Genomic DNA, 17183 nt, shown 5'->3' with positions numbered 1-17183 from the left:
AGGGGGTCTGAATACTTTCCGTACCCACTGTATATATATATATATATATATATATATATATATATATATATATATATATAAAATTAAGTGCTAAAATCTAAGCTTGTGATAATAAATTACAATGTTTTTAATAATTGCAATTAATAATATCAAACTATAAAAAAATTAAATTATCAAACTAAAATCCCAAGTGTACATTATTTGTGTACTGTTTTGAAGCATGTATATATAATTCATTTAAATATACAAAGATACAGAAAATGCATATTATATATATATAATTGACTAAAACCTAAGGACCTAAGCATTTGATAAAACATAAGATACAAAAAATTATAATTAATAATTGTGTACTGCTTGAAGCCTGAATATAGTATATATAATTCATTATGTATATTCAATGTATATAAATACACAAAGATATACAATTATTTATAATGCTTTAAGATATACATTATAATGTAAAACATATTTACATAAAATTTGCCTGTGATATTATGATGGCATGCTATAGTAATAATTTGCATATGTTTTGCAGTGTGCGAGTCCTGTATTGAACCTATACCAGTGTGTCTGCCTGGAGAGATACTGGCTGTGGATGTGAACACCACTAATCACTGCTGTCCACAGTATCATTGTGGTAGTTGTTATAAACACACAAGCAGTCACTGTCCTGAAGTGCCCCGTCATTTTGTGTTTCGTAATGAAAGGAGAAACATGATGTGTTTAAAGTCTGTGTCTTGATCTTTCAGTGTGTGATATGAGTCTGTGTCCTGAGCCCAGTGTGAGTTGTGCTCCTGGAGCTGTGCTGGTGAAGAGACCCGTGCCGGATAACTGCTGCCCTGAGACACACTGCGGTACTGGACACATGCGCGCTTGCCTAGATATCTAAACAGTGACTTCCCTGTGACTTCTTTTTGTTTTGAAGATAATCAAGATAATTATACTTACTACAGAATAACCCTTACTCAAACTCTCAAATGTACCTTTTGACATTTTAGAAGGCATTATTTTGTCCCTTTATGTACTATTATTCCTTTTGTGGATGTTTATCTTTTTATTTTTTGTAGATTTAGAAACTTCTGCAGATATTTTTTTCAACAGTTCTCTCGTAAATATAGCTAAACTAAAACAAGTACACAGATACAGAAATATTGCACTAGAAAGTACGGGGCTATTGCCATGAGTACAGCCTGTAAAGAGAATAGAGTCTGTAAGATTTTTAAAGGAATTATTATTTAGCAAGGATACATAAATTGATCAAAAGTGACAGAAAAGACATCTAATGTTACAAAAGATTTCTGTTTCGAATAAATGTCTATTCATCAAATTTCTATTCTATTCATAAACTTTCTATTCATCAAAAAAACCTGAAATCACAACGGTTTTCAACATTTATAATGATACAAAATGTTCCTTGAGCAGCAAATCAGCATATTAGTATGATTTCTGAAGGATTGTGTGGCACTGAAGACTGGAGTATTGGAGGATGCTGAAAATTCAGCTTTGCCATCACAGGAATAAATTATATGTAGAAATATATTTAAATAGAAAATAAATAATATTTCACATTAAAAATATATGCAGCCTTGGTGAGTAGAAGAGACTTTAAAAAAAAAAAAGTAAAAATCTTACCCCCCCCAAACTTTTGAACAGTAGTTTATGAATCCAGTAGTTAATGAAGTTCCATTTAATGCCGTCACTTTAAAATGTTATTGCCAAAGCATTTTTGTATACTTACACACAGTTACATTTGTAACATTTGTTGTTTTTAGAATGTCAGTGTCACAACGTTACACTTCCTGTCTGCACTGCGGTGAGTGTTCTGAAATGTATTCTGTTTGTGTGAATATTGTGTATATAGTGCATTTTGTTGCCATAGTGAATTCTCCTGTAACCACCGCATTATACCGTGACCTTTGTGTTAAAGGGTGAAGTGAGAGTGGAGGAACCAGACCCCGACGGCCCGTGCGGATGCCCACTGTATCACTGCAGTAAGACTCAAACAAACACTCACACGCTCCAAATGCCTCACTATTCAATCAAACTGAAACGTGTTTATGTGTCTCTGTGTGTGTGTAGAGAAGGCAGACGTCTGTCTGTTTCAGGGTGTGACGATATTGAACCCAGGCCAGTCTATGGTGCAATACTTTGAGGGGGAGCTGTGTTACACTGTTCAGTGCCTCACACATAAAGACCCCAGCACTGGGTTCTATGCCATGGAGGTCACCACTGCCAACTGCTCTGAGAAGTGTGAACCTGTAAGTCACATGACTAATTCAGCTTTCAATATATGTATTAACAGATACTTCCCCATGTATTAAAAGTTGCATGATTTTCCATTAAATTTATGAACATTTAAAAGGCACATATCATGAAAGACAAAAACAAATAGCTCTTTTAATCAAAATATTTCAGTGTACAAATATAGACTTAGGTTAGTCAATCATAACAGAGGTGATCTACATATAGATGTCTTAGAGAGACAGTGGAAGACTGTAAATTATATTGGACTCAGAAGTGAAGATTATGGCCCATTTTTTATTTATATATTATATTATATGTACATTATTACATTATTTTCCCAATATTATGTGAATTTCTTTGTATTTATTTTTTTCTTAAATATTGTTTTATATTTTTGTTACTACAGCATCAGGTTTATGTCCCATCATCTGATCCACATGTGTGCTGTGGCTCCTGCAAAAACATCTCATGCTCATATCCCAGTGAAAACGGGACTACAGAAGTATTTATGGTAATCTGCACTCACCGTCTGGTACTTTTTGTTAACCTTGTAAAGCCTGACATATGAAATCATAGTCAGAAAAATCTAGTTTTTTGAAATGGACCAGTTTATTGAACCTTTAGACAAAGCATTCAAAACAAATCTTTATGCATATATGTTTTTTTGTTGAGTATCATATTTGAAACATCAGGCTTTTATGGCACATATGATAGAGGAGAATATGGAGCTTATTCTCGAGGAGGAAAAAACACCTCAATTTTATTCAGGAGCAAAAATGTGCAATTTGGTACAGTTGCTGATATTCATATGACCAAAAAAAAGAGAAAGAAATGCAGCTTGTAATGTGAATCAGTGAGATCTTTATAACAGTACAGCAGACTACTCTCATAAATTGCATATAAATATTAGTTGTCACTCTATATCTTGCAATAATATGTCTTATTAGATAATATTTAAATGCTTAGTTTTATGATCATATAAAATACAAAGATAATTGTACAAATACAAAGATAAATACTAAGTTACTTCAGTCCAGTAAGTTTTCATCTTGAAATATTACTACAATCTAAAAGTTATTTTTATGTTAACTTTATAACAATGAGTAAAGATTTCACAGCAAAAAGACACGTGAACCCTGAAGAGGAACGTTTTTACAATTATATACTAAAGATCCTACTTTAACTTGCTAAAAAAGTATAAACTATATACAGATTTTGATCATGTTGATAATTTAGAGTCCATAGAAATTTGCATATTAAAGGGGTTATTGATGTTGCCAAAAATAACATTACACAGCGTCTTCACAACATGGCAGTGGCGGTGGCAGCAACAATAAAGTTATGCCTTCGTTCTTTGCATGAACATTTGGGTGGTGTTATGCTAATCTTCCCACATCGTGACGTAGACATGTGGGGGCGTGTTTAAACGAGGCGTTTTAGGAGGGCGTGGACCAGTCTTAAGGATATCTCTTTGGGTTTGAGACTTTAGTCTTTGCAACTTTAGGGATCTTATCTATTCACGAACAGCTTGTAACACTCCAAAGAGAAAGGAAAACTTGAAATCCTTTAAATATGATCCAGTAGGCTGTATAGGGTTAATGTAATCCTAAATTTATCCTTGAAACAAATCTTTCTGCATTAAAAAAAAATCATTATTCACTGTATTTGTGAACATTTCCCTCTTTGAGGATGTGCACAAATGGATGTCAGATATGCTGGCGGCATTTTTCCGCAAATTTATCCACAAAAGTATTGCTACTAGGTCAAAAACACAAACACACAAAACCACATCATTGTTTTCAGGAAATACAAAAAGCCTGAGCCTCTAATGCATTAACCTGATAGTGTATGTTGATGTGGTTTGCAGGCAGGAAGCTCATGGGTGGCTAACTGCACACGCTTTGACTGTATGGAGACTGCGGTAGGCGCAGTAGTTCTGGCCTCTGGAGTGGTCTGTCCTCCTTTCAATGACACAGAATGTATTCAGGTCTGACTAAAATCAGTGCATTCCTTCAGCTTTTTTGTAACTGTTTGTGCTGTTATGCTTCTAACCTCAGTGCTTTGTGTTTCAGAATGGAGGCGTAGTTCAGACGTATGTGGACGGTTGCTGTAAGACATGTAAGTATGTGTGTCTGGGGCTGGCTGTGCTTTCTGGGAATGCTGGGGGCTGTTTGGAACAGCATGATGGAGAAGCAGTGCTGGGCTTTACTAGCTGCTGGTTGCGTTGTGGTTAGATGTTCCCTGTTGTCCCGGGGGGAAATGAGCGCTGCTGTACACATCTCACAGGCCTCTTTCATTCTTTTCTTCCAGTTTCAATTTCATGTGCTTTTCCTTGTTCTCAATCCCTCAATGATTGTATATGCCGTGATCTGGGGAGAGCACAAAACAAAGTACTTACAGGGTTTTTTGTGATGAAATACTAATGAAAGCCAGATTGCTGTACTGTTGTCCTCTCTATGCGTTCTTAACTTTATCTTTGTCTTTTGTGTAATCTGTTGCTCAGGCTGGATTTCGTGCTATGGGATTGGTGTTTGTGGTTTTTAGCTGCCTCTTCACAAAGCTTGGTGCTTTACGTACAGTATAAACGGGTTCAGATGAATAACTTTCACAAAGCTTGAACTACATTAGTAAAGCAATCAGACTCAGTAGGTACAGTAATAACTTGTGTTTGAGTTATTAAAATGGGTTTTTCAGTGGCCCATGGTTCAGTTTTTGATTAATGACATCAAATGATGATATTTATACAAAATCTGGGTTCTCACAGTACAAATAATACAATAAAATCTAAAAACAAGTTACAGAAACATAATGAACATTTTCGTAGTCAATATGAAATTCTGCTTGTGTTTAGCTTGACATTTTGTGTGAATTCATTGTTAAATGATTTTTAAAAATCATTTTCCAGTTGTCTTTAATAACTACTAGAAAAATCATTGAAAAGTCATGGGAATTAATAGGTTAAAAGGTGTGGGAACCCTATATTTTGCACAATAATTAATTGAAATGGACAAAAACAAATATCTACCAAATATTTGAGCATTTATTGGCTTGGGTTGCATTTCATAAAAGTGTAAGCCTAACAAAATTGATATATTGGTCTATCACTAATAACAACAAAAACATTTTTTTAAAAATTAAAAAAAAAATTTTTTGTATTTATATATACCTTGCTGTTAAAAAAAAAGTTTTTGCAAGAAGTCCCTTATTCTCACCAAGGCTGCATTTATTTGATCAAAAAATACCGTAAAACAATAATATTGTGAAATATTGTTACATTTGAGAGTAACTGTTTTTTTTATTTTAAGATAATGGAAAATATAATTTACGATGAACACATGATCCTTCAGAAATCATTCTAATATGCTGATTTGCTGCTCAAAAAACATTTATTAATAATATCTACTGATTAATAGAAAGTAAAAAAAACAGCAATTATTTGACATAGAAATCTTTTGTAACATTATGAATGTCTTTACTATTACTTTTGATTAATTTAATGCATCCTTGCTGAATAAAAGTATTCATTTCTTTAAAAAAAATAAAAACTTCTTACTGACCCCAAAACTTTTGAATAGTCGTGTATGTATTTTGTGCATTACTTTAAAACCAAGGAAAGCACATTGGAAAATGCCGCTTGAATCTGTTCTTAATAAAGTCTTCGATAAGAGCCAGTGGTCTTGATTACATTGGCATGGCGTGCTAGAGGGACTCGGGGGTGATTTTGAGGAAAAACTCAACATGTCTGGCATGTGCCTTTTCTGGCTATATTTGCTTCCAACAAACTGGTATGTATTTTTGTGTAAGCGGTGGGTCTGTGCATCTTTTTACGCTTGAGGGCACAGGTTTGTGTGTGTTCGCATTGGTTTGGGGGCTCTTGTGTTTGTGCTGTGTGCTGGAAGCTTTACAAGCGACTTCAACCAAAGAGTTTGTTATCGACTTGTGAGTTTGTGAACCTGCCCCTGTGTGTTTCTCAGGTGCTGGACTTGGTTTGTTGCCTTTTTCCGTTAGTCCAGTAACACCCACTGCTAGTACTAACTGTGATACAGGTACTCACTCCTCTACTGAATTAACTTGATCTGTGTCTCTTAACATTGTGTGTTTTGAAGAAAATATTTGACACATATCTCTTTCAGTCTTGCCGTTATTTTCTTCTCTATGTGAGAGATTTGGCCTGTAATAGAAATTCTGTCATTATTTACCCTGCTGTTTCAAACCCTTACACTATTTTTTTTTTCCTGTGGAAAGCAAAATTAGTTTTGAAGAATGTTCATACTGTGGCTGCAAAAACGTATTTTTTTATGAAATATATTTATTTTTTATTTTATTATATTTTCTTATTAAAATAGGCTTCCCTTTTTTTTCATTTGATTTTACTAAAAACAAAAGTCTTATTGCACTGAAATGAAATTTTTTCAAAAATCTTATTTTAATAATTATTATTTTGTAATTGTTTTTGGGGGAGGGGGCTTGACAACATAAAGAACTATAATGACCTGTCATTGTATGGGAGAATATGTCAGAATTTTATTATATATAATTATAATATAATATAATTATATATAATTTGTATTAACTGTTCCTTTAATACTCACACATGAACGTCTGTATAACATTCAAACACAGACACAACTGTGTTGCAAACACACTCATCCGCTGTCACTCCCACCACATCAAACACATAGCTGTGGAGTCTTGATTTATTTTCTATTGAAACCCCCTGATAAATCTTCAAAACCTGTCCTCCATTTCAACCCCCAGAATCTCTGTCAAAATTAATGAACCTGAAATGTATAATACTCACACTGCCCTCAAAAGAGTTGAATGCCTTTCATTTTATCATTGTTATTCAAACAAAAATTAGATTATTATGGGTGAAAAGTTCAGTTCTCAGTGGTGCCACTTTATCAATGTCAGACAAATGTCACCATGGTAACTAACATGTCAATCAAGCAGAGCCCCCAAGGTGCAGCAATAATAATCACTGAGCCTGTTAATGTGTGTGTGTGTGTGTGACTCATTGTTATAGCCACATTTAAAAAGATTAAACTGCACTTTGTTTAGCTGTCAAAACAGACCTCAGCTGACTATTGTATCATAGATGAATCTTGTGAAAATTGTGAAAATGCACTACCAAACATAGTTTTTACAATTTTACATGTATTTTATTTTTTAATAATGTTATGGAACAAAATACTACATATATTGTAAAGTGCTGTATGAGTATGTTTAAAGTCAACATGAAAATGTCTTATTGCATGTTCCTGATCTTATTGCACATTCTTCCATATATACAGTATGTATAGTTGGTATATGCAACCTTTCTGAAATCAGGCCAATAATTATATTTTACTATTTTTTATAATGTAATACCAGTTAATGTAATGTTACAGCAGTAATAGGAAACAATAATAGTCAAATCCAGATGGATAAAAATGTCCTGTTGACATGTTTTCTAATTTAATTTTTTATTTAATACATTTTAAATGTAATTTTTTAAAAATGTAATAATTTGTAATATTTTTTCTTCAACAGTGTCCCATTACAGTAGTTAATTGGCTTCTAAATATTGTTTGAAGTTGACTTAAAACAAATAATGTCATGTTTGTGTTTATTTGTAAGTCTCTATGTTTGTAAAAAGTTTCTGTGTGTGTGTGTGTGTGTGTGTGTGTGTGTGTGTAGGCAAAGAAGATGGTAAAACCTGTAAGAGAGTCGCCATCAGGACCACCATCAGAAAAGATGACTGTAGAAGTAACGCACCAGTAAGTGTGAAAGAACACCATGAATACTACGAGCACTATGATCCTTATTGTTACAGCTATACATTGTTCTTTTCTAATTTATTCTGGTTTTGTTGTATTTTATATTTGGGACTATTCTCGATTCTGTTCTGTTCTATTTTTGTTATGTATGAAATACAGCAGAATAGCGTCATCTCTCTTTATTTTTCTCTTCAGGTGACTGTGTACTCATGTGATGGAAAATGTCCATCTGCCACCATCTTCAACTTTAACATTAACAGTCATGCACGTTTCTGCAAGTGCTGCCGTGAGAACGGCCTCCAAAACCGTATCATTCAGCTGTACTGCACTCGAAATGCCACTACGGTGGACTATTACTACCAGGAGCCGATGGACTGCTCATGCCAGTGGAACTGATTCCTTGCGGACTGTGTGCAGTAAAGTTAAGATCTCAGTGAGAGCACTAGCTTGACGCAGACAGGCCCGACTTCGACTGCATATACAGTACAGTATCTGTAAAACCGCAAACTACTAACACCATCGCTGTATCTGTTTGATATCTATAATTTATATGCAAGTACAGTAGATTAATCAAACATTTATTCGAAGAACAACAAACTGCTGTTAAATTGGTGTATTGTTTAGATTTTAGTATTAACATTTGTTAAATGATGAAATGACATGGGGAAGAGTATTATTAGAATCAATATTTAGTATTTAACATTTTAAATACATTTGAAAATCTTAGCTTTTAACCAGATGCTTTATTTAAATGGCAACTTTGTGCTTTTTCTAACAAAAAATGCATTTCTTATTAATTTTTTTTAATTACAGAGAAAATAAACAAGCCAGTCTCAAGCCCCGAGCACATCATGATAAAGATATCTATAACGATAACTATAATAGCGTCCACACCGATACACATTTCAACATTATGTTTATTATAAGCACGCTTTGCATTTTTGTCATCTGCCATCTAAATGCTAAAACTCTTCAAAACAGCATCAGAGTCTGACTGGCTGTCAATCAATGTTCTTATCGTTCATCATTCTGCAACGATGTTGTTTCTCTGTGCCGTTAGCGTTATAGCTGTGGTGCGGATTGTAGAACAATTGTATCGTTACAGTTATCGTCCTTTGTGTAAACAGGCCTTTAAGTAGGCATTTGATATTTAAAGAGAAATCCCACACAGTTGCTTGACAGGCGCATCCATCACTCACTAGTTGTGTTGGCACTTTTAGTGTGCTCTGTCTGTGTCTAAGCTGTCTGTAAAAAACATGACGTGATGAACTTGAATTTCCATACTATAGCCATAATGCCAAAAATATGATTTCTGCTGCAAGTGAACTGAATTGTATAAGCTTAGCATATAGTAAACTACCTATAAACCTGCATGTTATTGTCACTGTTTTTTAAATAATAAAATATAAATGCAAAAAACTATTTTTTCCATATGCACTGAGCAAATCAATCATTTAATTGATTTACCAAGCTATTTTGTAATATTCTATTCAACTAGCCACAGATTAGTATTCAGCAGATACAAATGATTTAGAAAACAGACTCAAATGAATAAAACTGCAGAAAAACAATTGGTATCTTGGCATCCATCACCGGAAGTGTAGCATCTTCACCCTGATCTAATTCCAGCAGTGATTTATTAACTGGATCAGCCCACGCATGACTTGAGTTATATCCTGCTGAGTTGTGTTTTGCTTTCAAGTCAGGTGATTAAAATGTTGGAGAAGTTCATCTCCTCCCTCGCGAACATCTGCTGAATCAAAATTCAAAGATATGTTGCGAGTTCAATACAGTGAACTCTCAATTTCCACAGAAAATAACATTGACTTATTGACTTTATTTGTTAAAGCAGCAGTGCATCGAAGCAGTGATATAAACATTAAAATACCCACTTCGAAAATAGAAATTTTACAAAGCTTTATCGCTCAAATAACATTAATGTAAGTTCTTTAACAAACATTTTTGCACATTTTTGCTTTTACATTTGACCGTGTAGTACTGTATTACAACTTGCATTGACTCTGAAGCATTCCAAACATTACATAATATGTGTTAATGACTTATTCTTGAGAGCTAATATAAATAGTTTTGAGTTTTATTCTCAGTGGGTGATGTAATACATGTAGGAGTGCGGGATTTTATTCTCTTTCATTTTTAACGTTACTCTGCGACTGACCCTGCATGATTCTCATGTGCTTTTGTTGTCTTGACGACCTGTACTTATTTTGATTGGGTACAAAAAGAAAGCATGGGGTGGATCAGAGGCTATCTGATCTGAATGAATGAGACGCAGCTGCTTTCGGGAGGAGATTTGGTTGAATCCTCCAGTGTGGGGTTTGTAATGTTGTAAGATGCTGGCATGGGCATCTGGATGGCAAGAGAGGCGTGTCCTCAAGGAATGTGGGGTATTTTTTTGTGTAAACTGAACTTTGCTCTAAGATGCCACGGAGTGCTCTTATGACCACAAAGACTGTTTTAGGATGCTGCTGAAGTTTGACTGACCATACTATTGTAGTGTAGACTATTATTACAGTGCAAGCTGCAAGGCTACAGACCTTAGTGTTTTGCTTTAAGGATATGGTGTCGTCTATGGACACTGGAATTATGGGATGGAGCTCCACGGACAAAGTTCTGGCATTGTTTTGGCAACTTCTGCACTTCTTTCAGGTAATAATTTATTCAAACTGTTATTGGATTGCATCATCTTCAAGTTAAGGAAAATGCATCTGCTGTAAATTACAGAAAGATATATGGCTTTCTGAGAGTTAAAGAGTTACTGTTTGTGTTAGAAACGTTCTAAGCTGTAATAGTTTTTTTTAGAAAACTTGAACATGAAATCAAAATTGGCCCTGTTTGCTTTCTTAATAAATGTTCCTGTGCCATTATTCATTAATGCATGTTATTCCAAAGAGAAGATGTTTGTCTTTGCAATCTTTTATCACAATCTAGTAACTTGCTTCGCATCTGAAATGCCTTTCCTTTTCGGCTGACGTCATCTAGGCCAGAAGTAATGTTAATTATTTGCCAGTTATTTTGGTCATTGTTTTAAGCAATGCAGCCTCATTCTAGGCTGAAAAAGTGGCAATTAACAGTAATGTAATAATACTTTTTATAATTGGGATGCAAGTCCCTTTTCCATTTTTATCATCGAAATGCGTCACTCAGAAATGCAATACATGCAGAAGTTGTTTGCGAACATCATTTCATGTTGACTTTAAGGATAGCAGTCATATGAAATTAGTAATATTAAAGCTTGATATAAAACGCTTGATCTGCCCTCAACCCTATGGATTTTTCTTTCCTCTTGTTGTCCTGCAGGCTTTCAGCCTTCCATGTTCCAGAAGTCCATCCTCTGTCCATGTGCAGGTGGCGTTTCAGTGTTTTCCATCTCCGACAGATCATTTTTACACAATTTTATTGGGAAACAAGGTGCGAAGCAAACACCATCCCTCTTACATGCTCTTAAATTTAAAGGTTCTTTACTGTCATTGATGGTCCCGTGAAGAATTTTTAACATCTGTGGAACCTTTCCATTGGACAAATGTTTTATTTAAAGGTTCCACTGGCCCAAAAAGAGACATGCAAAATGTGCAGTGTTGGGGTGCCTCAAGGACCAGGGTTGGGAACCACTGCTTTAGATTATCAAAATGTTCTTCACCCTAAGGAAAATGGTTCTTTTAAGAAATTTCCCTGAAAGATTCTTTGGGGAACCCAGAATGGTTCTTCTATGTTATCTCTGTGAAAACACCCTTTTGGAACCTTTACTTTTAAGAGTGTGCATTGATAATATGTTTGATTAATTGAGCCTCTCCCCCTCTGTCAGCTGTTGAGCAGTACTACAGTGTGTGAAGATGTGTATGAGTGTGTGATGGAGTTCAGAGCACCACAAGTGTCTAAGAATCTGGAATTCAGTCTGCAATCATACAGTGGCACAGAACTACTGGATTCCAAGACTTTCCACCTTGGTAACGCTGAAGACAGAAGCTCAAACTACACAAATGCACATATTGTTTTGTTTAATTAAGTATAATTATATTCATTGTTATTGAGATTCTGGCTGTGTTTTAATAATCTTTTTGCTCTGTTATTGTTAGTTCCTCTCATGACATCCTCTTTATGCTTGAATGTCTCATCTACGACTGTCGTGGTCAGCTGGCCTACATTAGATGATGGAGATGTCTTGGATGTGTGTTTGGATGAGCAGTGTTGGGTTGCTTCCCATTTTCAGCCATTCCACCAGGTGACAGGCTTTCAGCCTGGACATCATTACAATGTCAGTGTGGCAAAGAAAACATTCGTCCCTCATCTCCAAATTAATGTTACACAAAGCTTGCAGCTGGCCGTAAAGACAGGTATGTGCACAAACACATATGTGACCCTGAAGCACAAAACCTTAAGTCTTAAGTCGCTGGGATATATTTGTAGCAATAGCCAAAAATACATTGTATGGGTCAAAATGATTGATTTTTCTTTTATGCCAAAAATCATTAGAATATTAAGTAAAGATCATGTTCCATGAAGATATTTTGTAAATTTCCTACTGTAAATATATTAAAACTTCATTTGGACAACTTTAAAGGTGATTTTCTCAATATTTAGATTTTTTTATTTACCCTCAGATTTCAGATTTTCAAATAGTTGTATATCGGCCAAATATTGTCCTATCCTAACAAACCATACATCAATAAAAAGCTTATTTATTCAGCTTTCAAATGATGTATAAATCTTCATTTCGGAAAATTGACCCTTATGACTGGTTTTGTGGTCCAGGGTCACATATGCTGAATAGTGTTGTTTTGTGTTGAATTGCTTATGTTCCTCTCAAGTTGCTTTGAATAAAAGCATCTGCTAAATATGTAAATGTCTCAAAAGTAAAGTTGTAAAGTAGAACCAAAAAGGCTTTTATTGGGCTTGGTGCCATAGGAGAAGCTTTTAAAGTTCCTCAAATAAATGTTTATTCTCCAATTATTTAGAAAATTACAACATTTATGAATGAAACTGTCATGAGATTTGGGAATTTTAGTCAATAACAACTTAATTTCAATCTATTTCTCACACAAAAACAGTGGAATATAGTGCACAAGTTATATGGACTACTTTGTGTCTTTGTAAGTCTTTTGAGAATATAATTCTATGTATCACAATAAAGACACATGTACACACTGACAAGGTCTAAAACTAATTCTAAAACTATTAAAAATAATTGTATTAACTGAAATTCATTTAAAATAAAATTAAATATGAATATTAGATGGAAACACTTAAACTGAAAATTGAAAATTTTAAATGCCTGCACTTAACAAAAATAAGTTGAAGTGCAAAAATGACTAAAACTGAAATAAAATTAAATAAAGCGAAATAGAAATACTGAAACAAAACTAATAAAAATGACAAAAGCACATAACTATATTATTAAAAGTTAAAATATAATAAATTAAAGCTATAAATCAAAATATTAATAAAATAAAAAGTTATGTTTTTTTTTTTTTTTTTTTTGACAATATAAATCCTCACTCACTTTTGTTGTATGAAAAAGTGTAGCTTGGAGATGTGCTTTTGTGTAATCTCCTTTTATTCTCCTAAAATTTAAAAAAAAAAATCTTTCTGATTTTGAATGACAAACGCTTCAAGAAGATGAAAACCTGTGTATATAGTTTAAGAACACTGATGTTGTGACTTCCTCCTGCAGCTCAGTGTCCCGTTGGCTGGCTTGCTGTGGGATGGAGCTGTTATAAGGTGAACCCGAGGTTCATGTCATGGTCTGGAGCAAAGCAAGCGTGTGAAAGGTCAACCCCAGGGTCACATCTGGCCAACATAAAGACAGATGCAGAGTTTCTGTCCATCATATCCTTCTTAGAGTCCTATAACCACCTTCTGCTGTTGTGGACCGCTTTGAATGACCGTGAGGTACATGGCAAACACACATAGACACTATTTGAATTATTTTTTGTGGCATACTGAAACTTTTAAAAATAGTATGCAGTATATAGTATACTAGTATTCCATTCAGTGTTTCTAATATCCACAGACAGAAGGTGACTTCCGCTGGTTTGATGGCTCTACTTACAACTTAAATATTGAAATGACATCATCGCTTGCACCCAATCAAACGGGCTGTGTTGCAATGCAGAAGAATGCGACTGGAGCAGGATACTTCTTCACTGCTTTCCTGTGTTACATGCAGCTTCCCTACATATGTCAAGAAGAGTGTGAGTGAAGAAGAGAGATACAGAGTGTGGTTACTTTCACTGTGATAAGGGGGATTTGATTTACTCAAGCAGGACATGTTCCTCAATCAACATCCACTGTTGTTCCTGGAAAAAGAGGTTTGGTTGGAGTCAGGATTGATTGGGTTGATAGGAATGTTGTTCCTAGACCAACAAAGCATGTTGATCCAGGAATATGTCCTGTTTTGATAAATCAAGCTGTGCAATAATAAGCATTGCTTGGTCAGGACTGAGCATTTTCAGAGAAATGGCCTGAGGAAAACTGTATTGCTCAGAGGTTGCTCTTTTATCGCTTTTGGAGTTTTCAAAGTATAAAGTTTGTCTCTGATGTTTCTCCTAAATGTAATTAGCAAAAATGAAAGTAGACTCAAATGAGACAAATGTTGACCCAATAAAAATATAGAGGCATAAATCTATAAAAACATTAATTGAAATAAAGCTTATATAAAATAAAATATAAATATTACATGAAAAACAAAAAGAAACTTCAAAGAAAATGAGAAATGAGCTGAAATAAGTTAAGTTTAAGTACTAAAATGAAATAAAAATAAAGCTAAATTAATATAAATTACAAACAAAAAACAAGAACTAAAAATTATAAAAGCACATAATAAAATGACTAAAACTTAAACTGTGAAAGGTAATTCAAAGTATTAATAAAATAAAAATTCAATGAAATTACAGTGATGTAAATGGCATAGCTCAGATCATTTGATTTTACAAGATTTGGATGAGAAATTTTTGATTGTAGGCTTTGGTATCTTGACAAATCTGAGCATATTTTGAGACCGTGTTGAGATCTTTTCTGAAACTCTAGAAAATATACATGAGATTACTGGGATCATTTTCTCTGGAGACTAAAAGGGATGAAAATTTGTCATCATTTACTGACCCTCATGTTATTCCAAACCTGTATGAATTTTTTTATTCTTTTGAACATAGAAGAAGATATTTTGAAGAACAGTGGTAACCAAACAGTTGCTGGTTGCCATTGACTTCCATAGTATTTTTGAGAAAAAATTGAGAAGCAGCAGGCCAAAATGGCACCTTCAGCCCATCTCTGAGTCTATGTTTTGTAGCATGGACTGCTGGGTAATAGTACACTGTGATGTCTGCACCAAAGGGGCCACTTGTAAGGACACTTCTAAAAATTAAAATCACACATGGGACACCCCATGATTTTGTGTGCTTTCACAATCACCACAAGACCACCGGTACACATGAAATGTGCCATTTGGAGGCTCTTAGTCTCCATTTTCTCTCTATTTATTTGAATTGCTGTCTAACAGAAATATCTGAGATCTTAAGATTTCATTTGAGAGTTTCTTTTAGATTAACTGTGTCTCTGTTGCAGTATTGCAGAGCAGCAGTAAATTGCTGGATCTGGAGAGTGTGTGCGAAACTGAAGCAGCATTTATCTGGTCGAATGAATCTCACCTGGACTTATCTGCTGGTTTTACTCTTGCTCTACAATCAGAAGATGAATCAAAGATGAAACCGTCTCACATATTGCACTCACAAACACTCAAGACAAAGTGAGAGTTCAAGATCTCTCTCCTGGCCACATCTATCGTTTCTCACTGGTTCTTGCACGTCCCAGGGGGGCGTCTCAGACACTTGGACCTATTTTTATTGTCAATACAAGTAAGTCTCAATATCTATAGAACAAACACACATTAAAGGGGTCATATGATGTTGCTAAAATGAACATTATTTTGTGTATTTGGTGCTTTAAATATGAAAACTTACTTACAGTCTGTGAGTCAGAACAGCCGGCATTGTAGTCTGCTCTACCCGGATCAGCAAACAGTCCTCTATAAAATGCGCTGCACACATCTGAATATTTGGGTTGAAGGGTCCTTGAACAGTGTTGTAAATACAACTTAACCACTGATTTCTAGTCGTGTCCTCTTTTGGAAAGACCAAACAAAGTAGTTTCGCTTTCACAACGAAACACAGCAACATTAGAGTGAGCGGAGGCCAGCTTGAGTGAGCAGGCTTGAGAATGGCGCCAGCAGATTTGACGAAGGAGTGGCCAGCGGGCTTACGGTAACCACTTGTGACGACCCTGGGCTGGACTCCGCTTCATCCACGGTGAAAGCCGATCCGGCGATCCACAGCACTAAGTTGATGTATTTCCTCAGCGACCAGCACGGATCAGCTCTAGGCATGACGAAGCGGATATCGTCCTCTTTTGGAAGACCAAACAAAGTAGTTTCGCTTTCACAATGAAACACAGCGCCTTCACGACAAGGCGGCGGCAACAACAACAATACTACAGCGAGAATAAAAGTTACGCCGCCTTTTTTGCATGAACATTTTGGTGGCGTTATGCAAATCTTCCCACATCGTGATGTAGACATGTGGGGGCGTGTTAGAACGAGCCGTTTTAGGTAGGCGTGGTTGACTCTTAACTTTTATAAAGAATATCTCTTTGGATTTGAGACTTTAGTCTTTGCAACTTTACAGATCTTCTTTATGCACCAAGAGCTTGTAACACTCCAAAGAGAAAGGAAAACTTGAAATCGCATCATATGACCCCTTTAAATGAATAGTTTACGCAAAAATGAACTGTTTTTGTAATGTTGCAGAGCCAAATCGTCCTCAGAATCTTACAGTGACAGCTGTCACATCCAATCAGATTGCATTGTGTTGGACTGCTCCTGATTCTACCCATAAGGCTCAGTTTGAGCACTTCATTTTGCACTGGGCGGATCTAGCCTCTGGCAGAGGCCATGCCATTCGCTTGGACAAGATGAATCAGAGCGCTGTGATTGGTGGGTTGAAGGCGTGTCATATGCTCACAGGATCACAGTTTTGTCTGTCACAGCTCAAGGTGTGGAAAGCTCTGACAGTACGTCCGTGACTGTTATCACAGGTATATTTTATGAAGGGTGAAAGCACTTTTGTGTGCATATATCTTGTCAACATCCCAGCTAACAGGAAATGT

At 35.2% G+C, this 17183-nt stretch overlaps 2 protein-coding genes across 2 annotated transcripts in view; both read left to right on the top strand.

Moving 5' to 3' along the window:
- Positions 1–9379, top strand: part of LOC107600679 (otogelin-like protein) — a 35257-nt gene extending 25878 nt beyond the window's left edge. The window contains exons 32-42 of the mRNA XM_016292638.1: positions 539–640; positions 753–857; positions 1776–1816; positions 1931–1994; positions 2083–2261; positions 2654–2758; positions 4115–4234; positions 4320–4365; positions 6222–6293; positions 7927–8006; positions 8202–9379. Coding sequence (XP_016148124.1) covers positions 539–640; positions 753–857; positions 1776–1816; positions 1931–1994; positions 2083–2261; positions 2654–2758; positions 4115–4234; positions 4320–4365; positions 6222–6293; positions 7927–8006; positions 8202–8402 — 1115 coding nt within the window. The 3' untranslated portion in view covers positions 8403–9379. The remainder of the gene's footprint in view (positions 1–538; positions 641–752; positions 858–1775; positions 1817–1930; positions 1995–2082; positions 2262–2653; positions 2759–4114; positions 4235–4319; positions 4366–6221; positions 6294–7926; positions 8007–8201) is intronic.
- Positions 9380–10583: 1204 nt separating this feature from the next.
- LOC107600672 (uncharacterized) lies at positions 10584–15821 on the top strand. The gene is made up of 6 exons (XM_016292631.1): positions 10584–10673; positions 11830–11971; positions 12101–12358; positions 13696–13913; positions 14035–14215; positions 15588–15821. Exons 1-6 carry the CDS (start codon positions 10584–10586, stop codon positions 15770–15772), a joined length of 1074 nt encoding a protein of 357 aa, XP_016148117.1. The 3' UTR covers positions 15773–15821.
- The last annotated feature ends 1362 nt before the right edge of the window (positions 15822–17183 follow it).

Source organism: Sinocyclocheilus grahami, unplaced genomic scaffold, assembly GCF_001515645.1.
Source record: "Sinocyclocheilus grahami isolate Dianchi unplaced genomic scaffold, SAMN03320097.WGS_v1.1 scaffold14.1, whole genome shotgun sequence".
Classification (NCBI taxonomy): Eukaryota; Metazoa; Chordata; class Actinopteri; order Cypriniformes; family Cyprinidae; genus Sinocyclocheilus; species Sinocyclocheilus grahami.
The sequence above is the reverse complement of the archived record's forward strand: the minus strand, read 5'-3'. Positions and strand labels throughout refer to the sequence as shown.